Source organism: Cervus canadensis, chromosome 29 (assembly GCF_019320065.1).
Source record: "Cervus canadensis isolate Bull #8, Minnesota chromosome 29, ASM1932006v1, whole genome shotgun sequence".
NCBI classification, from domain to species: domain Eukaryota; kingdom Metazoa; phylum Chordata; class Mammalia; order Artiodactyla; family Cervidae; genus Cervus; species Cervus canadensis.
The window spans coordinates 38113938-38136949 of NC_057414.1; the positions used below are offsets into that span (position 1 = coordinate 38113938).

A 23012-nucleotide genomic window follows, 5' to 3' on the forward strand; every position below is an offset into this window, starting at 1 on the left:
ACCTAGATACTTTTCCACCCCATCCCCAAAACTCAAGAGACAACAGCTGGGTACCAAATTACTTTATTTGAAGGAATGGTACTAAAGAAAGAACTTAAGTAGATGTTTTGTTACAACTTATAGAAAAGGTGAAGGTAACCCAAATATGCATGCACTGCCTTGGTGACCAGAGGAGTCACCCCTGTGGCTGTGGGAAGCCAGCCGGAGGCTTAGCTCTCACTGTGTCCCAGGGTGTGCTTGTCAAAGAGGTACTCTGCCATGCCAGATCCAGGGGCCCCCATCTTGCGCAGGTTGGTTACATGGTCACCCAATTCTTTGATGGCTTCCACCTGCTCATTCAGGTAATGAGTCTCAATGAAATCACACAGCTAGAAAAGAGAATGGGCAAGAAAGTTATTGGTAAGCCTCCCCGGCCCCTCAGGCAATGATTTCCTCCATTTACTCCCAGGTGTCAGCATACTCACATGGGGATCATTTTTTTCAGTGGCCAGTTTGTGCAGTTCCAGTAGTGATTGATTCACACTTCTTTCCAAGCACAGCGCACATTCCATTGCATTCAGCCCATTCTCCCAGTCATCACGGTCTGGTTTCTGAATGAGAGGCGCTTAGGTGAGCGTACCTGCAATCTCTACCATAAAAACACCAAGCCAGCAAGCATCTAGTGTATCACAACCACGACTGGCACAAGGAAGAGCGCCAAGTTCCCCCTGACAATGGTTTCCAACTTAATATCCTGGCTTATTACTGTCTGCCCACTTTAGCTTAGACGGTAGGCTTGAAAAAGCACAAAAGACAAAAGCCCAAGGTCTCACCTGACAATGACAACTGCTGGCATCAGGGATTTCTGATACGTGAGGATTGCTAGGACAACCCAAGGATCTTTCGTTTACCTTGATATCCTGAAGGAAGATTCGGCCGCCTCGCTGGTTCTGCAGCTTCATTAGTCTCTCAGCATGTTCCCTCTCCTCATGAGATTGGTGAAGAAAGTACTTGGCAAAGTTCTTCAAAGCCACATCATCGCGGTCAAAATAGTAGGACTGAAAGTAGAACACGAACATGTTAGAGTCCCAAAAGAAGGCAGTCTGCTAGCTGGTTTCTCAAAACCCAGCAAGGATCTGAGCCTAAGAAGACTGGAGCAGGGTGTGTTCCTGGATTGAATAGTAATTCATTTTTACTCTGAAACACAAAAATGAAACTTGGTCCTTGAAACTGGAAGTTTGCTTCCTGTACAATATCATGGGAGCTGTCTCTACCATGGAACTCTTAAGCATTTCTGTTGGTGCAAAGTAAAGTTTTTACAACCACTGTCAAATTTGCTCAGAGAGACCTTGGAGTATTTACCCTGCACTATTAGCGCCTTCTCTTCTCTGAACAATCCTTGTTCAAACTCGAGCTGTCAGCTTACAGCAGGCTGATGGATTTCTAAAATTATCCCAGGTAGGCAAGGTAACAGTTACCATAAACGCTATTGCACATTTAATGCTAAATATATTACCAGTAGAAAACAAAAATTTGATTCCGTTTTACACCCTTGCTGTATTCAGGTGTTCCTAAAATGGAATGACAGTCAGAGACCCAGGTCTGTTCCAAACTCATCTGCAACATGTCTATTCTCGGATGATTTGCACAATGCTGGCAGTTAAAAACAATTCTAACTAAAACTCTTATCACACCGCCTAAAACAAGGATTTTGGAAAACTGATCCCGCGCATTACTGCATGGAAAAACATCTGGCCCCGTAACTGTTGGTGGACTTTATCCGAGAACTAAGGGTTCAATTACGCCACAGCCCTTAAGACACAAAAAAGATAAATTAACTAGCCTGGCACAAGGACGTGACTCAGAAAGCGCCAGTGTCGGCAGAAGGGGAGATTTCTAGATATGCTTCCATTTAAGTGGGACTTAAGAGATAAGCAGAGCAGAGAGGTGCGGCCGGTTCTCCGGCCCAGAAGATAAACCATTTCGCGCCAGCCCCCAGAGTTGGACACCATTACCCAGAAGGCTCCGCCGCACTCAGGGGGATGGGAGCTTAACCTCCTAACTCCACCCAACCCGCCCCCCCCAATCACGTGATGGGAGGCACAAGAAGGGATTAAAATGCTAAAGTCCACTTTCCAAACTGCGGGATCGCACTGATGGCAAGCGTAGCAACCTCGTAAGAAAACTCAGCTCCCTTTAAACAAAAAAGGGTGCGCAGAAGCGGCTCTGGCCTATGGGAGCACTCCCAGGGGACAACTGCTCAAAATTTCTGCGCAGAAGTCCTCGGGGACTTGGAGCAACCTCCATTTTCCAAGAAGGGCGCAAGGAGGCGGGAGACTGGAGGCGGGAGACTGGAAGCGGGAGGGCCCGCCCGGGAGCCACACCCCCACCCCGCCCCGCCGCCCGGGGAGGCCGCGCCCGCCGCCCGCCGGCCAGCCCGCGCTCACCATGGACAGGTACACATAGGAGGCGTAGAGCTCCAGGTTGATCTGGCGGTTGATGGCGGCCTCCGAGTCCTGGTGGTAGTTCTGGCGCACCTGCGAGGGGGATGCGGTCGTCATGGCGGGCGGATGAGAAGGGGCGGTGGCGGCGACGGCGACGGCTGCGCTGCGCTGCGCTGGAGCGGCGGCGGGGACCTTGGGCCGGTCGGAGGGTGTTGTCAAGTGGTGACGAGGGCTGGCTCTGAGTAGCCTACCGGGGCTGGGGGGTGGACGAGCAGCCGGGTTCCGTTCAAGCACTGTTGAAGCAGGAAACCGCGGCGACTCTCCGCGAAGACTGTGGCGCAGGTGGCCGTCGCCCGCCTCTTATAGCCGGAGCGGGCGTCAGCCCCGCCACGGCCAATCACGCTGCCCGCCCGCCGAGCCCCGCCCTTTCCGGTGCAAGCGCGGCCCCGACCAGCGGGGATGTTGGGCTGGGGGAGGGGAGGGACGGAGGCGGGGGCGGTGGTGGGGCCTGGGGGCCCTGAAGGCAGCTGTTTGTTGTTTGCAGAGTTGGGCGCGCTTCATGGGGTTGGAGAAGACCTGGGCGGGGCGGGGGGGGGGGGGGGGGGGGGGGGGGGGGGGGGGGGGGGGGGGGGGGGGGGTGGGCAGGAAGCCCAGCTGGAAGCCCTGACCCCGATGGCGTCCTGGGGTCTAGGAAACAACGGGAAACTGCCCCTGATCCCAGGGGCGTCGGGGCGAATCCGAGGTCCCAAAGGGCTCCCCGAGACTCTTGGCCAAGGGTACTTGAAAATTCCGAGCCCTAGAGCCGCAGTTGCCACCCCCACAGCCCGAGATGGTTACCTCTTAATGCAAATAGGGAACCTGGAGGGTGAACGTGGGCCCGGGGAGGCCGAGTGAGTGGGGCTGGGAAAGGGGCTCGCTTTCTCTTCCTCAAAGCCTAGAAAGGGGCCGAATGCAGGCGGGGTGGGGGGTCCAACGCCCGTCGCAGGTCGCCCGCCCCGCCCGCTTTGGGCTCCGGCGACCCTGTCCGCCTTGTGCTGAAAGCAAACATGGCTTCTCGTGCATTTGATACAACAAAGACTGGGCGGGCTGTGTTTCCCGAGAGACGGCGGAGACCGCCTTCCCGGGAGAACGATGGGGCTGAGCCACTGTTGTTCAATCGCTAAGTCGTGTCTGACTCTGCGACCCCATGCACTGGTCTCTGAGAAAATCTCCGGTAACTTAAAACAGGGGGGCCGGGGTTAGAAAAGAGGGACGAAGCCACTTGGATCTTGAAAGGATACCTCGAGGCCATTTTGAAGTGGCCTGTTTCATCAGCCCCAGTCCCAGAAGCCTCAGGCCCTACGGGGAGCCACCCCCGGTGGCTCCTTGGAGAGAAGCTGATGGCACTTCCTGACAGATGCCAGGGACCCTGGGGGAGGGGGCAATGCGTGTGGCTTGCAGCTGTGCACGGAGTGCGTGTGAGTTCATGGATGGCAGAAATGGAGAGCCGCCAGGCACCTGCTCCCAGTCGGCTACCCTCGGGGTCACTATTCTTAGCCAGGGGCTGAATCACAGGTTTGGAGGACCTACCGAAGAACCTTTGCAGGATATTCACAAACGTGCAACTAGAATCTTGACCTCCAAACATTAAAAAAAAAAAAAACCCTTAAAAATTTTTTTTAATTAAAAAAAGACAAAAAAATAAAAAGACGTGTCTCTGGAACTGAATCACTTTGCTATACAGCAGAGATTAGCACAACATTGTAAATCAGCTGTTTCAATTATGAAAAGTTTTTTTTTTTTTAAGGACTTTACTAAAATACTAAGTTACTGATTGAATTATAAGGGTTTATCTTGAGTATTCATTTCAAAATGAACATATGTTAGTTTCAGGAAAAAAGTTTTCAATGGGACAAGAGCTGCTTACAAAAAGGTAAGCAGAAGTATAGTGGGAGATTACAGACGAGGGGGGATCTTAACCAGTCTGGGATAAGAAGTCAGGGAAAGATTCCCTAAGAATGTGACACAGGAACAAAGTCTGAAGGAAAGATAAAAAGGGAGGTGGGGAGAGAATTCCAAGCAGTTGTTGAGTTGCTGAGCTGTGACTAACTCTTTTGGGACTCCATGGACTGACTGTAGCTTGCCAGGCTCCTCTATGAGATTTCCCAGGCAAAAATACTGAAGTGAGTTGCCATTTCCTTCTCCAGAGGATCCTTCCAATCCAGGGATCAAACCAGAATATCCTTTGTTGGCAGGCGGATTTCTTTAGCACTGAGCCACCTGGGAAGCCTCTATATTCAAATGTAAAAGGTGGAAATGCACGGCCTGTCCAAGGCACCTTAAGGAAATACCTTGGCCTGAGAGTCAGTGTTGGAGAAGGCTTGTAGGGTAGGATAGGGGCCAAGTTAGGAAGGGTTGTGTGCTGTAAAAGGGGTTCAATCTTATCCTGAAGAACGTGGAGACACTAAAGGGTTTCTGTCCAGAGAAATAATGTGTTAATTTTAAGAAAACTTATACTGAATTAACAGAAAAACTAGTAGGATAAGAGTATGGTTAAGTCACCAGATGCAGTTTTCCTATGTAACAGTCACCACCAGTTAGAAAACATAATGAAGGAAAAGCATTGCTTTCATTTATAGTGGCAACAAAAACTCAAATTACCTAGGAATAAAATTAACAAATGTGTGAAGAAAACTATGTATGTTTACTGCTGGACAGAAAAGAAAACTTCATAAATGAAGAGACACCATGTTTCTAGATAGCCAACCTCGCTTTTGTAAAGCTGTCAATTCTTCCCCAAATAAACCTATAAATTCAGGGCAGTTTTTGTAAAACTCAGTAGTCTTTTGGAAACTTGACAAAATGATTCTAAAGTTCATTTGGAAGAGTGTATAGAAAAGCTGACAAGCATTTTAGGGGGGAAATGTTATGAGGTTAGATTTTCCCTCCCTGATATATAAAAAAAGTAGTATAATATACTAGAAACAAGTTGGTACTGGAACAGGAAGAGATACATAGATCAACGCTACTAAATGGTCCTGCCTCATAGGAATAGGAATTTGGTGGATGCTAAAGTGGCATTGACTGTGTGGATCACAATAAACTGTGGAAAATTCTGAAAGAGATGGAAATACCAGACCACCTGACCTGCCTCTTGAGAAACCTGTATGCAGGTCAGGAAGCAATAGTTAGAACTGGACATGGAACAACAGACTGGTTCCAAATAGGAAAGGAGTACGTCAAGGCTGTATATTGTCACCCTGCTTATTTAACTTATATGCAGAGTACATCATGAGAAACGCTGGGCTGGAAGAAGCACAAGCTGGAATCAAGATGGCTGGGAGAAATATCAATAACCTCAGATATGCAGATGACACCACCCTTATGGCAGAAAGTGAAGAGGACCTAAAGAGCCTCTTGATGAAGGTGAAAGAGGAGAGTGAAAAAGTTGGCTTAAAGTTCAACATTCAGAAAACTAAGATCGTGGCATCTGGTCCCATCACTTCATGGGAAGTAGATGGGGAGACAGTGGAAACAGTGTCAGACTTTAATTTTGGGGGCTCCAAAATCACTGCAGATGGTGACTGCAGCCATGAAATTAAAAGACGCTTACTCCTTGGAAGGGAAGTTATGACCAACCTAGATAGCATATTGAAAAGCAGAGACATTACTTTGCCAACAAAGGTCCGTCTGGTCAAGACTATGGTTTTTCCAGTGGTCATGTATGGATGTGAGAGTTGGACTGTGAAGAAAGCTGAGCACCGAAGAATTGATGCTTTTGAACTGTGGTGTTGGAGAGGCCTCTTGAGAGTCCCTTGGACTTCAAGGAGATCCAACCAGTCCATCCTGAAGGAGATCAGTCCTGGGTGTTCATTGGAAGGACTGATGATGAAGCTGAAACTCCAGTATTTTGGCCACCTGATTCGAAGAGTTGACTCATTGGAAAAGACCCTGATGCTGGGAGGGATTGGGGGCAGCAGGAAAAGGGGATGAGAGAGGATGAGATGGCTGGATGGCATCACCGACTCGATGGGCATGAGTTTGAGTAAACTCCAGGAGTTGGTGATGGACAGGGAGGCCTGGCGTGCTGTGATTCATGGGGTAGCAAAGAGTTGGACGCGACTGAGCGACTCAACTGAACTGAAAGTGGCATTTCAATTGGGAGAGAGGGCAAGAATGGGTTCAAATGATGTTGAAACAATTGATAGTCATGTGGGGGAAAGTAACTCAGTATTTCAAAATATGTTCTAGATGAATTAAAGATCTAAGCCTTAAACAGAACAAACCCTATAACGTCACCAGAAGACTATACAGAGGATTATCTTTCTGAACTTGGGCATAGGGAGTGTTCTGAGGCTGTCATAAAAAAGAAGCCAGTTGGCAGATTTAACTACTTAAAAATGAAAATCTGGGCGGCTGACTGGTTTGGTGACGTGGAGGGTGGGATATTCTGGGCTACAGGTGGGGCAGAGGTCACCCCCACTCCTACCGCACCTCACCCCAGCCTCCATGGAGAGGCAATGGCAGAGGAAGAAGGCCCAACTATTGAAGTGCACCAAAGCAAAAAGACCAAGTCTTCAGAAAAAAAAGAATCTGCCAAACTAGAGGAGATCAATGACACTCAAGTTCCCGAAAGAGCTTCAAAAAGTAACAGGGTTGCAAAGCAGAATATTACAAGAGTGTCTTGGTTATCCGGTACATTTAATTACAGGACTCTTGCCTGGAAAATCCCATGGGAGAAGCCTGGTAGGCTACAGTCCATGGGGTCGCAAAGAGTCGGACATAACTGAGCGACTTTACTTACTTAATTAATTACAGGAAAGAGATGAATTCAGAACCGAATTGGCCTCTGCAAGCAGGAATGAAGGGGAAAGGAGCAAATCCAAAATTTCTGGGACTTGTAGTATCTAAGATAGATCTCTGTTTTTTTTCAATTAGTAAAAAATAAAATCAAGAAATACTTTGAGTAACAAAGGCTGATTAAGATGAATCCTCCCGGCAGTGACCAAATCAAGGTCATGGCTGTCACATAGTTTGGTAAAATGTCTTGAACGGATCAAGGTAGTTGCAAGGAAGTTCTTTCAGTTGGACCAAGCACCTAGGGAAAGAGAACAAAGGGTGTGATCCCACCAAAGCTAGATGAATTCAAAATATGTGGAGTTATACCTAGGAGACATACCTAGAAAAATATTCTGAATCTAGGAATATGAAGCTGACTGGAACCAAGCAGGTAAAGAGCCAACAAAACTCTTTTCTTTGCAAAAATGAATAATTTTTCATTTTTAAAAAATTAAGGTATAATTAACATAAATAAAATGCAGAATCTTAGGTGTTTCGTTAAATGTGTTTTGACATTTGAATACAGCTGAAACAAGATGCAGAACATTTTCATTATCCCAGAAAGTCCCTTTGAACCCCTTTCCGGTAGATTTCCCCCACTTCCCTCAAAGCCACCACTCTTCTGATACTTTTTCAATATTGCTTAATTAACTTTGCATGTTCTGGAATTTCACTTAAATGAAATCATACAGTTATAAAAATGAAAAGCTGTAAGACAAAAGATGCCATGTTGTTGCTGTAGAGTCACTAAGTCACGTCAGACTCTGGCCCGCAGCCCACCTGGCTCCTCTGTCCATGGGACTTCCCAGGCAAGAAAATTGGAGTGGGTTGCCATTTCCTTCTCCAGGAGATCTTCCAGACCCAGGGGTTGAATCCTTGTATCCTGCGTTGACAGGCAGATTCTTTACCACTGAGCCACCAGGAAAGTTCAAAGATGCCATAAACAAAATGCAAATATAAAGTAAGTTGATATTAGTAGCTTGTTAAATAGTGAAGGTTAACAACCATACTAGGAAATAAATATTTGTATGTTTAACTGTATGTCATAGACACGTAGATCATTTTTGGATTGTCTTCCCTGTTAACTATATACTGTAAGCTCCTGGAAGGCAGGCGTTGGTCCTGTCTTCATCCTACACTTCAGGCATTTTGCAAGATGCTTGTGACTTGGTCCTCAGTATGCACTGAATGGATGGATGTATGCATCTTGAAGGTGGAGGATGGATTAAAGTCAGACAAGAGGGCTGAGTACCTATTCAGAGGCAACAGCCCTTCTCAGTGAGCAAAGGAGACAGAAAGCAGAGTTGAGAAATATGGAGCTGATAGAACAGACAGGATGAGGTTGCTGATTCGATAGTGTCTCCAGGGTGGTAAGGGGTGGGAGTGGGCAGGAGAGCCCCCAGCTTTCTGACCTGGGGAGCTGGATTACTGCTGCCATTTACTGAGGATGGGGGCACAGAAGGAAATGCAGTTTTGGGGGAAGGCTATTGAAGAAGGCCAGCTTGGATTTGTACTAGCTGTGCCAAGTTTCAGGGCCTCTGGGACATCCAGGTGGACACAGCCAGCGTGAAGTTGGCCCTACCAGAAGTTGTTCCGGTGCAAAAAAGAGGTTTCTTGGCTCTGTGCTTAGTTAAACACATGCAGCTACAGTGACCATCACGGCAAAACTGAGAATCAGCTTGGAATATGTAGAAGGCTGCTGGGGGAGGCTGGCTGGGAAAAATGAAAGGGGAATCTTGTGCTGGTGTGTGTGTGTGTGATGTGTGTGTGTTTGCTTGGGCCTGTTCCCCACCTTCTGGGAGCCCTGGGGTGTCAGAACTGCCATCTCCAAGCTTCTAGGTTCTTCCAAAGCCCTGGCCTGATCTTTGGACCTTTGTTGGCCAGGTTTCCCCCTCCCGCTCCTCCAGTTCCCCGTGACTCTGTGGAGGAGGGGGGTTTGGCAGGCCTCCCAGGACAGCCGCCTAGGCGGGAGGAGGCTGAGACGAGGGAAGAGCCAGGCCAGTAGTTTCTGGAGAACACCCGCTCATCCGGGAACTGGAGGGGGGTGGGGGAGGGAGCGGTGGGGGGCGGGGTGGAGAGCTGCTGTCCCACCATGACTCAGCACTCTGCTGGGCTGGAAGGGTTGGGCTTGGGCTCCAAAAGTGCTTTGTCATGGAGGGAAGGAACCAGCTGGAGGATTTTATTGTAGGGTGAGCCACATTTCCTAGTGTGGCTAGGTGTCCAGGCTGGAAGGAACAAAAGGGTCTAGTTCCCCCAGCCAGACCTCCGATGGTGTTTTTGCAGGAAAGGGGAGGTGTCACTTTTTGTTTTTCTTCTTTTTTACAAAATCTTTTTCTTTTCTTTTTTTTTTTTTTGGCCTCGCTGCATGGCTTGCAGGATGTTATTGAACCCAGAGCCTCCACAGTGAAAGCACAGAATCCTAACCACTGACCACCACCAGGGAATTGCCTTTTCTTTTTTTTGTACCCATTTCTTTCTCAGTGCTTTTCTGCCTCACAGTGAGTTCTCAACAGATGTTGGAGCTCTCTCCTTTCTAGGGATTGTTGCTATGAGGTTATGATTCCACAGCCGGGAAATCATAGACCTCAGAATATTAAGGCTTAGAAAGGACCTTAGAGTTTCCAGATCAGCCTATTTTACAGAAAAAGAAGTGAGAGGCCGGTAAAACGCCAGGGCGTGCCTAAGGCCATTATCACTAGCAGAAACACAAGCTGAAAATGAAGGACAAGACACATGAGGGTGTGGTCATGAAAATGGATAAATATGTGGCTGGAAAGTGTATATGAAATGATGTTATGTGAAAAAGCAGAGCCCGAAATAGTTTGTGCAAAGCTGATGACCATGAAGAGAATCACCGGACCTGAAGCATGGCTGAGGATTGGGCAAGAATGGGTTAAATGATGTTTTCACTGAAGAGCCAGTGTTTTAAGTAACTAGGATTTTCCCTGGAGTTAGAAGAGTGAAGTGTGGGGAAATCAGAGTTCAGAAATTGGAAAACATGGTACTGAATCAGATTCTGGTACATTTCTGGATGTTGCAACCATGATTCAGAGAGTTTGTCCTTAAACTGTGTCTTGAAAATCCATCAGGCAATGTAGACATAGTCTAGGCACTCAGGTTCCCCCTTTCTCAGGAGGTTAAGGTCAAGAACCATGACCTGGAATGTTAGAGGATAACTTGAGAATGGAAGGCTCATTTTTTAAAAGTCTTTATTGAATTTGTTACAACATTGCTTCTGTTCTATGCTTTGGTTTTTTGGAGCGTGTGGGATCCTAGCTCCCCAGTGGGGTATCAAACCCTCACCCCCCGCATTGGAAGGCGAAGTCTTAACCACTGGACTGCCAAGGAAGTCCCAGAAGGCTCACTTTTTATGGCAACTCAGGCCTTATGGCATCTATGGGAGCTCCCTCTGGGCAAGCCCACAACCACACCTTTGCCAGAGACCTTATCCTACAGGCCCTAGCTGTCCTTTACTTGTCTGCCTTCCTACTGAACTTTGGGCTCCATTTTAACGGGTATCCCCAGACCCTAGCACAGTCCAGGGGCCCTTCCAGTTCTGACAGATTTCAGCCCTAGGGCCCTTCTCTGAAATCATCAGGCCCAGTGGAATACCTAGTCTCTGCCTGGTCTCTTGCTATATCCTCCCAAAGGACCTGCTGGGTATGTGCCCACATTCTGAAAGCTTCGATGAAGTCACCTGGCCTTTCTGAACTTTTTTCTGTTTGGCCACACCACGTGGCATGTGGGATCTTGGTTCCCAGACCAGGGATCGAACCCTCCAGTGGAAGCTGGGAGTCTTAACAACTGAACCACCAGGGAAGTCTCCCTTTCTCAACTTTGATGCTTGTATTTATTTACAGTCTCTGGAGTCAACCCTCTGCCATGCTACCCTGGGTACCCACCCCAACACACACACACTTTGGGTGCTCTTGTCACCATGATTCATGTTGCACCCCATGAGCTTATACCCAGCCACATGGCATACCCATGTCACCCAGTCCAGGCTCAGTCATGCCCACCTTGGCCAAATCAGCAGAGGCCTGGTTCCACAAAAGTCAGCCTTGGACAGGGGGCAAGAGTAGGGTGGTGCGCTTGTCTTGGCAAGGCTCAGCAGGCAGGGGCTGGGATTGCCTCCTTGTGGGAGTGGAGACTGGTGTCTGCCTTGCCTCTCATGCCGCAGACACTCACTTCACCCACACCCAGCGAGGCTAAACAAGCACAGTGCTCTGTCTGCTGGAGGTTGAGGCAAAAGCTTGAGTTTCAGGCTGCACTGAGTAGGGGGTAGGAGGGTCTGGGACAGGATACAGAAGCTCCTTAGGAAGTCCTTGTAGCCTGGGGCAGAGGAGAGGCTAAAGTATAAAGAACACCCTGGGGCTAACCAAGCTGGGAGTCAGTAGAATGCGGAAGGGTGATTCATTGACTTTCTGGGAAGGGCAGTAGGGGCAGTCCAGGCAAGCTGGTTTTTCTGGCTGAGCCAACAGATGGGGCCTCAGTGGTCAGCAGAGGAGAGTCCTACATGTCCCAGGAAGAGGGGAAGGACCCAGAAGACCTCATCGTTATGATGGAGAAGGCCCTAGTCAACCTGGGCGGCTACCAGTGTCCCTGGCTCCTATTTCCTGCCTGTACTGCGGGTTGCAGCCCCACCCCTCTCTAACTACCAGCATCCCCAGGACTCCTGCGGGTACCAAAATCCAAAGATGCAAAAAAAAAAAAAAAAAAAATCCAAAGATGTCCAGTTCTGTTCAGTCACTCATTCGTGTCCGACTCTTGGTGACCCCATGGACTGCAGCACGCCAGGCCTCCCTGTCCATTACCAACTCCCGGACTTTGCTCAAACTCATGCCCATTGAGTCAGTGATGCCATCCAACCATCTCATCCTCTGTTGTCCCCTTCTCCTCTCACCTTCAATCTTTCCCAAGTCCCTTATATAAAACGATGTAGTATTGGGACTTCCCTTCAGTCTGGTGGTTAAGACTCTGTGCTTCCGCTGCAGGGGGCATGGGTTCCATCCTTCATGGGGGAACTAAGATCCCACATGCTATGTGGCACTGCCAAAAAATAAAATGAAAGAAAATAAAGTGGTGTGGTATTTGCATATAACCTATGCACATCTTCCTGTGTACTTTAAATTGTCTCTAGGTTACTTATGATACCTAATACAATGTAAATGTTATGTAAATATGCCAGGCACATGGCAATTTCAAGTTTTGCATCTTGGAACTTTCTAGAATTTTCTTCAAAAATATTCTTGATCCGTTGGTTGAATCTGTGGCCAAGGAAGCCACAGATATGGATGATTGTAATCTCTTTTCTGCCTGTCTCAGCTTTATGAAATGCAAAGGTAAGCGCTTTACTCCTCCACTTAGAACAACTGCCAGGCTCTACTCTGCCCTCAGGATAAAAGTCCAGGTCCACCGTGGAGGGAGAGGCCCTGCCCATCTGCCACCCACTCTCCCCTGGGTCCTCCTCTTCAGCTATTCCTTGCTGCCCAGGAGCAGTCCCTTATACCTCGGGGCTTGTGACAGCTGGTCCCTCTGTCCAGGCTGTGTGCTGCCCTGACTTTTCTGTCTGAAGACAACCCAGCCTTTGACACCCAGCTCACATAGCTTCCATGATGTTTCCCTATCGCCCTGCAGAGCTGAGAATTTCCATTCTTTGTGCCCTCCTGTGCTCTGAACATTTCTCCAGGGCCATAGGCAGTGACCTGTTCTGTACCTGCCTCCCGCACCAGAAGAGGAGCTCCTGGCCTGTTCACCTGGGCAGTGCCTCACATTCCCCACTACAAGACCCTCAAAGCGCCAGGCTCCCAGGCTACCGAGAACTGTGTGTTGGATTCATTTAAGAGGCCAGCTCTTACTCACCTGTCCTGTTATTGTGGGATAGGCCTTCCACCTCTTGCCTTGTAGGTTTGCTTTTTCCATCTTAAGCCCAGCTCTTCCTGCTCTTCACGAGGAAGATGCAGAGAGTACATGAGCTTCTGTGGGGTCTGAGGATTATTTCCTGGCAGAGAGCTGAGGACACTGCAGGGCGGAGTGGTCTGTGACCACTTGGACCATGGGGACAGTGATGGCATGTGGGATCAGGAGCTCCCTGCTCTGTGGACCTGTTCCCTTTGCCTGTGATGGTGGCCACAGAGAGTTTCCTCGGCTGGAGGAATTTGTGGGAGGTCACTAGGGGCCAGGGAGGAAAACTAGAAGGATGGATTCTCTCTACGTGGAATCCACTGACAGTCCAGTGGTTAGGATTTGAAGCTTTCACTGCTGGGGCATGCATGCATGTGTGTTCAGTTGTGTCTGACTCTTCGTGACACCTTGGACTATAGCCCTCCAGGTTCTTCTGTCCATAAAATTCTCCAGGCAAGAGTACTTGAGTAGGTTGCCATTTCCTCCTCCAGGGCATCTTCCCAACCCAGGGACTGAACCTGTGTCTCCTGCATAGAAGGTGGATTCTTTACCAACTACACCACCTAGGAATCAGCCTCACTACTGGGGACCAAGGTTTAATCCCTGGTTTAGGAAACTAAGATTCAGCAAGCTGCATGGTGCAGCCAAAAAAAAAAAGCAATGTGCTTCCTGGAGATGGGATTAGAGCATTCTCAGAATCATTACATCCTACAAACATAACATGCCAGAGAGTTTACATAAAGTAAGTTGACACCTTATTGTGGCTGAAACCAACCACATCTCTTGAGTAGGAGGTGGGGCAGGTCCTGGTACTAGAAGCACTCTCCACTTTTCAGAGAAGGAAACTGATGGTCAGAGTGGTTTGGTTCAGTGACTGCTGGGCTGGACGTCCCACAGCTGGGTAAGAGGCAAGGCCGTGTGACTAATTCAGAGTCTAATTGTGGGGTAATTTTCCAGATCTGCGGCCCTGATTGTTGTTGTTCAGTCACTAAGTCATATCTGACTCTGCAACTCCATGGTCTGCAGCATGCCAGGCTTCTCTGTCCTTCACTGTCTCTTGAGTTTGCTCAAATTTATGTCCATTGAGTTGGTGATGCTATCTAACTATCTCATCCTCTGCCATCCCCTTCTCCTTTTGCTATCAATCTTTCCCAGCATCAGGGTCTTTTTCAATGAATTGGCTCTTTGAATCAGGTGGCCAAAGTATTGGAGCTTCAGCTTCAGCGTCAGTCCTTTCGATGAGTATTCAGGGTTGATTTCCTTGAGGATTGACTGGTTTGATCTCCTTGCTGTCCAAAGGACTCTCAAGAGTCTTCTTTAGAATCACAGTTCAAAAAGCATCAGTTCTTCAGCCCTCAGCTGCCTTTATGGTCCAACTGTCATGTTTGTACATGACTACTGGAAAAACCATAGCTTTGACTGTATGGACCTTGGTCGGCAAAATGAAGTCTCTGCTTTTTAATATGCTGTCTAGCTTTGTCACAGCTTTTCTTCCAAGGAGCAAGTATGTAGTACAATTCTCATAGTCCATGACCCTGGACCACAAAGCATGGAGAAAGAAAACCTTTGAGATTCCAGTTGCCTGGAGACTGAAATATGCTTGTAGGTAGAGAGCAGTTCCTCAGCTCCAAATCCAGGCGAAGGCAAGCCAGCCCCCATCTTTGACCAGCTTTAGGATGCCCCAGTTGGCAGTCAACACTTGACACTTTCAAAGCTGCAATTCCACTAGCAGATATTACAGGCAGTTTTTAAAACCAGTAAGCTGATTTGGTTAGTAACCAGAGTCTGTTTGCTTGGTGGGAGTTTTGTGATGCTTTAGAAGGCATCGTTAGGGAACCCATGACAAGGTTCAGGCTGTGTACTTGGTCTTGAGTTATCTCCCAAGCTTGGTGCTCGTGGCTAGCAGGGCTAAGAGGTGACCGGAAGGCCTGGAGACCCTTGGCTATTCCATGGCATCTCTGAGTGGGGCAGCTGGATCCAGACCCACCCCTGAGCCCTGAGAGTACTCTGGGCTTGTTGCTATTTAGTTGCTAAGTCATATCCAACTCTTTGCAACCCCGTGGACTGCAGATTGTCAGGCTCCTCTGTCCACAGGATTTCCCAGGCAAGAATATTGGAGTGGGTTGCCATTTCCTTCTCCAGGGGATCTTCCCGACCCAGGGATCGAACTCACGTCTCCTCCTAGAATATACTACTCACAGGGACCAAGGCTAGCTCCTCACATGCCTGTGTGCCCCGTGGGCCTGAGCTCCCCTTGGACACACCAAGGTTGGGGAGCTGTCAGTAATGCCTCTTCCCAGGGTTTGCAGCCCTGGGAGATTCCTCAGATTCCCAGGGAGAATCTGGGAATCGTGTGAACTTTCCCAAAAGAAAAGTCTGGGTCCCTGCCACTGAGGCTGCCCACACATCAGGGCACATAGGACCTGCTTCCCAACTGGGGCAATGCCAATCCCTCAGCAGGGCCTCAGCCCACCCTTGGCCTTTTCAGCAGAGAATTCACCCACCGTTCAGACAGAGCACGTGGTCTAGGGCAGATGCCTGTGCCCGACCCAGGGGAACCTTCCCAAGGGAGGGTACAACGTGCTCTTTCCCTTCCCTTCTTTTAGTTCTCACTGCACGGATGACATTCCAACCCCCTTTCAAATATCCCTGCCTTTTGTAATTCTTTGGAGTCAGTTGGAATTCAGCAGCTCTCTCTATTTTTTTTTTTTTTTATACTTGCTCACATGTCCAGCTGTCCTTTCAGTACTGTGGGTGTGTATGTGGTGGTAGTGGCAGCAATCCAGATATTTTGCTATTTCTGAAATTGATGATTTCCCCAAGATCCACCCCTACTTCCCCACATCCACCCCAACTTCTAGGTATTGGATCCAAATTTTCCTTCAGGGAGGCATTCCGCCACCTGCCCCCCACCCCCATTCCAGTCCCTGCCCTGTGCTATCATTAGAATGGCCTCTGTCCCCACATTTGGAGAGAGACACAAATGCAACACATTTTCCAGTCAATTTCCTTTTTTTTACATATTCTTTTTTTAAAAAAATTTTATTTTATTTGGCCATGCCGGGCAGCAGGCAGGATCTTAGTTCTCCAACCAGGAATCGCACCTGTGTTCTCTGCATTGAGAGCTCAGAGTCTTAGCCACTCGACTGCTGGGGAATTGCCCAACTTACTTTTTTTTTTTTTTCCAACTTACTTTTTAAATCACCTAAAGGGCAACTAATTCCTTCATGGGTCACAGCATTTTTCAAGCCAGGAAGTTCGTTTATAGATGACCTAATCTAATTTAGTCATTCAGTCAATGTTTTTAAATGCTGGTTTTGGGCCAGGCCCTAGATAAAGAAACGGAGGCCCACCGAGAGGAGAGGCCTGACTCAGGGCTTCACAGAAGATGTGTTGTCGAGCCAGTGACCAGGACGTAGGCCTCCTGACCCCCAAGCCAGCATTCTCTCGTTATATTTGTCTGCTTCCCGAGATTAAATCCCAGTGCAGTGCGTGCAGATGGATATGCGAGCGTGAGAAAGATGGAGGACTAGATGCTCAGCAGTGAGCACTGCTTCCTGGGCAAAGCAGACAAAGTGGTCAAGGCAGCAGAGAAAGGGACAGAGGAGAAGGAGAAGATACCGGGCTGTCCACAATCAAAACCGCATTTATGAAGAACTCAGCACACACACATACTTGAAAATCACATACACATACACACCCCTTGCCCTGTAGGGAACAACTAAAGAAGCAATCAAACAATTCAGTTATGCAGTCAGTACTGGGTTGAGCCATGGAGCTGCAGTGACAAGTGAGTTCCAATCGTGTCTGACCACAATCCCTTCGAGCATCTGTAATGACTACCTTGCCGGCCATACCTGCTGGCTACAAGGGCTGCACTGAGCCCTGACGTCAACTCCCTATGGGGCCCTGGGGCAAGTGAGCAGCAATTAGCAACTGATCGTGGGGCCTGTGGAAACACTGCCTGGACCTGGCCAGAACAGATTCCAGAGTCAGAGGGGATTGGAGCTGGAATCAAACCAAGCGGGCACCTGTGGCGGGACCATCAAGGATCCTTGCTCCGCTGTCCCCCTCAAACCCCGCCCCCCCCCCCCCCACCACCCAGTCTGGCTCACCCTTGTCTTTTTTTTCCTTTTCTTGGGGCTACACTGCAGGGCCCATGGGATCTTTTTCCCTGACCAGGGATTGAACTTATGCCCCCCTGCAGTGGAAGCGCAGAGTCTTAGCCACTGGACTTCAAGGGAAGTCCCTCACTCTAGTCTTTCTGAACTTCACTGACCTTTCACCGAATTTGCTACCAGCAGCTGCCCCCGAGTGCCGGGCACAGTTGTCTGACAGGTGGCCGAGCCAGCTGGGGCTGCAGGAGGTCTCAGTCTTCCCGATGTCTCCCCCTGGCGTCCCACCTCACCCACTCCCGCCCTGACTGTGTCCCGCTGGCCCCTGTGGGCCCCACCTCTGTGCCTTTTCTTATCTTTCTTCCCCAGAGCCATGCCCTTAGGCCTATCAAAGGCCTGCCCTTCTTTCCATCTCCCCTGGTCTGGATCCTGCTTCTGCTGAGGAGTCTTGCAGGGTTCAGAGCTAATGTCTTTCTTCCTCTGACCTTGGTCCCTTCACCCTTTATTGAATGACAGCGGGCACTGATGTCATTCCATCACCATCCCTCCGTGGCCTCGAGGCCGAGGGCTCAGGGGACACAGGAACCTTGCTTTCTTCTCTGCTCCCAGTACGCAAGCCTGAGCCCTGGCACACGGCAGGTGCTCAGTGCAAACTCCGGTTGCGTGGAATTGAACTGCTGTGAAAACGAGGAATCCTTTTGTCCCAGGAAGGTCCCTCCTTCCCTCAAACATGGTTCTTTGCACTTAACTAAGAATTAGGGAGGACCCCTCCTGCATTTCTGAATAGAAGCCCAGAATGGGAACCTCAGAGGTGAAATTGGAATTGGTCTCATAGGATCTTAGTTCCCCAGGGATCAAATCAGTGCTCCTTGCAGTGGAAGCATGGAGTCCTAATCACTGGACTTTCAGGGAAGTCCCTGCCTAAAGCCCTTTAGCTGAAATTTCCTGTATTCCAAGGTCAGGCATCCTCAGTGAGCCCAAGCTCTGCCCAGCTGGTTGGGTTAAAGTCAATTCTCTTTCTTAAAAATGAATCCAATAATAATAAAAATTAATGCTTAATAATAAAAACAAATAATAATAAAAAACTAATACTTACAAGATATGCCAATCATTTGCCAGATAAGAAAACTGATGCACAGAATTACAAAGTGACTTGCCCAAGGACAACTGCACTTCAGATCCAAAGCCCACATACTCTTTTTCTTTTTAATTTTAATTTTTTTTTTTTTTGCCACAAGGCTCGTGGGATCTCAGTTCCCCAACCAGGGATAGAACCTGGGCCCAGCAGTGAAAGCTCAGAGTCCTAACCACTGGACCACAAGGGAATTTCCAGACCCCACACTCTAACTCCTCCTAGTTCCCCTCCCATTGCCCAGGTTACTCAGGCCTCTGCTAAAGCCCATGCTCTGCTCACCGCTCCCCTGTCTTTGCCCAGAACCCATCATGGGGTGTCTTACAGTGGGGTTAGTAAATGGTTATGCAATGGGTGAATGGGGTTTGGGCATTCTGTCTGCTTACCCAACTTACTGCTAGGAGGGTGTGGAGGGCATAAGAGGGAGGAACAAAAGTGCTGGGCCCAGCAGCACAGACACTCCCATCCCAAGCCCAGCTTCCTGGACACCCTGATCCTCTCGGCCACCTCTAGGGAAAGGAATGTTTCTCTAAAGCTCTCGGATTTCAGGTTGGCTCTGCCACAGTGAGTGAAAGGTCAGACGGCCTGAGTGCAGTTGCCTCTTGGCCAACCCCTAAGAAAGTGCTCTAGGGAAGGGCTTCTGAGGTTGTGCTCGAGGTGGATGTCAGGCAGGAGACAGGTGGGCCCCTGGGGTTGGACAGCTGGAGTCTGTCAAGTGGAGTAAAACTGAAGCTTTGTTCTCACCCGGACACTCCAAGGACAGAGCTGGTGGCAGACGCTAAGCTCTGTTCTGATAAAAATGCAATGACCCCTCCTGAGTTCAAGGAAAGCTTCCCTGTCTGCACACATGCAGGAAGGCTCCTTGGGGATCAAAAGGAGAGGGGGCTCCACCCCATAAGCGTGGGCACACACCTACAAACCCAAGATGGAGGTGAGATCCGTCTTAGCAAAAAGTTGAGCACGCATGTTGGGGAGGGTCCTAAGACAGGTCAAATGTGAAAAAAGAAACAAGTTGGGACTTCCCTGGTGGTCCAGTGGCTAAGACTCTGCATCCCCAATGCAGGGGCCCCAGGTTCCATCCCTAGTCAGGGAACTAGGTCCCACACACCACACAAACACTCGACAAAGCCAAATAAATATTTACAATTTAAAACACAAACAAACAAACAAAGGTAAACAAAGACCCGGAAGGACTGCCCTAGGTAAGTGATTTGTATCACCTCTTTATGACACTCCTCTTTCAGGACACCTGCGTTCCTCTCTGGGTGTGCATTTCTGCCTAACTTCTGACTTAAGTAAATAAGCTATTTCTCTGCGTGCTCTCCTAAATGTTGCGCTGTGTCTTAATAATAAATTTTGTACCTGTTTGTACAGTTTTTGCCTCCTAGAAACAAATTCTTGCTTTCAAACAGGGGAAAGAGCCAGGACCACTGTTCTAGCCTCTAGCCCCTGGTGGTCTAGTGGTGCGGATGCCTGGTTTTAACCCAAACTACCCAGGTTTGATTCCTGGGCAAGGAGCTAAGGTCTCTCTTCTGGATTCTTTCCGGGATCAGAGGGATGAGAGAGGTGGGAGGGCTACCTCAGTCAGGATGGTTTTGATTTCAGACAACAAAACTCAACCCACACTAGCGGAGCAACAAAGGGGATTTGTTGGCTCTTGTAGCTGAGAAATCAAGTGGGCTTCAGGCATGGTTCCATCAGGGAACCATCTATCTCTCTGTGATTCTCTCTGGGATCTGCTCCCATTCATGAAGCTTCTCCCTCAGGCTATCTTTCAGCAGCCTCCAGGGTTCTTCCAGAGGTGACGTCAGATGTATCACTCTCACCCCTTCCATTTCCCAAGCATTGTCTCATCAGGTCTTTTTTGAGTCAGTGCTGCCTCTCAGAGTGTCTGATTCTACATGGCTGCTTAAGTAAATCTAGAAGATGGCATTGATGAGTCTTTCTAAGCAGCATTTGGGCCCCACTGGAGACAGGAGGAGTTTCTACCAAGTGCTCTTTTGTCTGGCTTGCTGCTATCATTTTACCAAATAATACAATTATCTCAGAGGCGGGACATTGGAGCTGGGGTGCCCAGACCTGTGCCCTTCAGAGTTCTACTACCCAAGTGTCTGTCTGAAGACCTATGGGGGCCCAGCACTCTGATTTTCGAGGCTCCACTGCGTATCACAGCAAATACATTAAAATGTAGGTACCCCCCTCATTCAACTTAATGGAAAAGTAACCAAAAATAGTTGAACTCAACTGCAGTTGAATAGGTGACAGTGTCACAGTTTATAAACACATGCTTAAAAAATAAAAAAAAAATTTTTTTTTGCTATGCCATGTGGCTTGCGGGATCTTAGCTCCCTCCACAGGGATTGAACCCAGCCCCTCGGCAGTGGACGTGCAGAGTCCTAACCACTGGACCGCCAGGAAATTCTCAATATTTACTTTTATTCTTTTATTGTTTTTCTTTCTTCTTCTTTTTTTTCTTTACCATCACATCACTCCTTTGTTTTTGGCAATCACATACCTCACCTATCCCCAACCTTTCCTCCTCCCGGTTTCTTTTTAAAAATTTTAAAAAAAAATTTATTATTTTGGTTGCACTGGGTTTTCGTTGCTGCGCTTGGCCTTCTCTAGTTGCAGCGAGTGGGGCCCACTCTTTTTTGCGGAGTCCAGGTTCTAGGCACACAGGTTTCAGTAGTTGCAGCACGCGGGCTTGGTAGTTGTGGCTCACGGGCTTCGTTGCTTGGCAAAATGTGGGATCTTCCGGGACCAGGGTCCAACCCGTGTCATTTGCATTGGCAGGCAGATTCCTATCCTCTACCACCAAGGAAGTCTTGCTATTCTCTTTTTGAGTTTAGGGACCAACATGTTTTCTTGGGCCTTGGCAAAGCTCATGAGCACTAGGCCCAGGGCCTGTGGTGCTTATGATGGAGAACTGACTGGGTGATTTGCGCGCATGCACCTGATCGGACATGTCTGGTCCTGGACTTCCCCGGTGGCTCAGACTGTAAGGCGTCTGTCTACAATGCGGGAGACCCGGATTCGATCCCTGGGTCGGGAAGATCCCCTGGAGAAGGAACAACCCACTCCAGTACTCTTGCCTGGAAAATCCCATGGACGGAAGAGTCTGGTAGGCTACAGTCCGTGGGGTCACTACGAGTCGGACATGACTGAGCAACTTCACTTCACTTCACTTCACCTGATCGGACACCAGGCCTGGAGCCAGACCTACGGAAGTTGGTCCCAACTCTGCTGCTAACTAGCTAAGTGGACTTGGGCAAGTTGCCAGTCTCTCTGGGCCTCCATGTGGTCAGCTGTCAATGGGAGATAAGGACACTTGCACTTCTTCCCTGTATACCTCCTGGAGGAGCATTCCTTCCAGCTGGCATTGCAAAGAGGATTAACTGGAAGTTACTTGAGAGCCATGTAAACTCAGTTTCTTTGGGATCCATTTAACAGGGCTTCCCTGGTGGCTCAGATTGTAAAGAATCTGCCTGTAAGGGAGGAGACCCAGGTTCGATCCCTGAGTTGGGAAGTTCCCCTGGAGAAGGGAATGACTACCCACTCCAGTATTCTTGCCTGGAGAATTCCACAGACAGAAGAGCCTGGTGGGCTACAGTCCTTGGGGTCTCAAGGAGTCAGACAGGACTGAGTGACTCACACACACGCACCAATAACAGACATTAGTTGACTGTCCCCTTTTAGCCAAGCTTCCACCAGTTCTGATGGGATGAGTTTGCCGAGCGCCATGCCTCACAGTGGTCCAGGCACACAACTTGGCATCAGCAGCGATGTGAGATATGAGAAAAGGGGATGGCGGGATTCAGGAGCATGGGCTGAGAGCCATGCAAGAGCCCAACAACGGAAGGGCCCTGTGCCTGCAGAGGAAGGTAACATAGCCACACCCAGTCAGTTCTGCAGTGACTGGGGAAGGCCTGCAAAGCGGCAGGGCGGGGCTGCACATGCATCTTAGCCCCAGTGAGCCACTCCCTTCTTTGTTGGATTTGCCCCTGACGCTTTCACTGTGCACCCAAGGGTGCCATGTCTGGTCTGGGCAGCACAGGGTGGGACCTCCTTTGAAGATCAAGTGTGGGGAAGGTTGGGTTAACCAAGGCAAAGGATCAGCCTCTCCACCACAGGAATCACTTTAAAAGTGAAAGTGAAACTTAGTTGCTCAGTCAAGTCTGACTCTTTTGCGACCCCATGGACTGTAGCCTGCCAGGCTCCTCCATCCATGGAATTCTCCAGGCACGAATCCTGGAATGGGTTGCCCTTTCCTTCTCCAGGGGATCTTCCCGACCCAGGGATCAAACCAGGGTCTTCCACATTGCAGGCCGATTCTTTACTGTCTGAGTCACCAGGGAAGCCCACATCACATTAAAAAATCATAGTAAAAATCACCTGACATTTGGGACTTCCTTGGTGGTCCAGTGGTTAAGACTTAAGACCTTCCAATGCAGGGGATGGGGGTTCGATCCCTGGTCAGGGAGCTAAGATCGCACGTGTCTTGAGGCCAAAAAACCAAAACATACAACTGGGGCAATATTGTAACAAATTCAATAAAGACTTTAAAAAAAAATTATCCACTTCAAACAACAACAACCACAAAAAGACATGGATAGATTATCC

The 23012-nt window shown here is 48.9% G+C and overlaps 1 protein-coding gene across 1 annotated transcript; it reads right to left on the reverse strand.

Annotated features, from left to right (window-relative positions):
• Positions 1-47: 47 nt before the first annotated feature.
• Positions 48-2782, reverse strand: FTH1 (ferritin heavy chain 1). Its single transcript, XM_043451520.1, has 4 exons — positions 2427-2782; positions 891-1037; positions 465-590; positions 48-368 (listed from the first exon to the last, which is right to left on the reverse strand). Exons 1-4 carry the CDS (start codon positions 2538-2540, stop codon positions 210-212), a joined length of 546 nt encoding a protein of 181 aa, XP_043307455.1. The 5' UTR covers positions 2541-2782; the 3' UTR covers positions 48-209.
• Positions 2783-23012: the final 20230 nt, after the last annotated feature.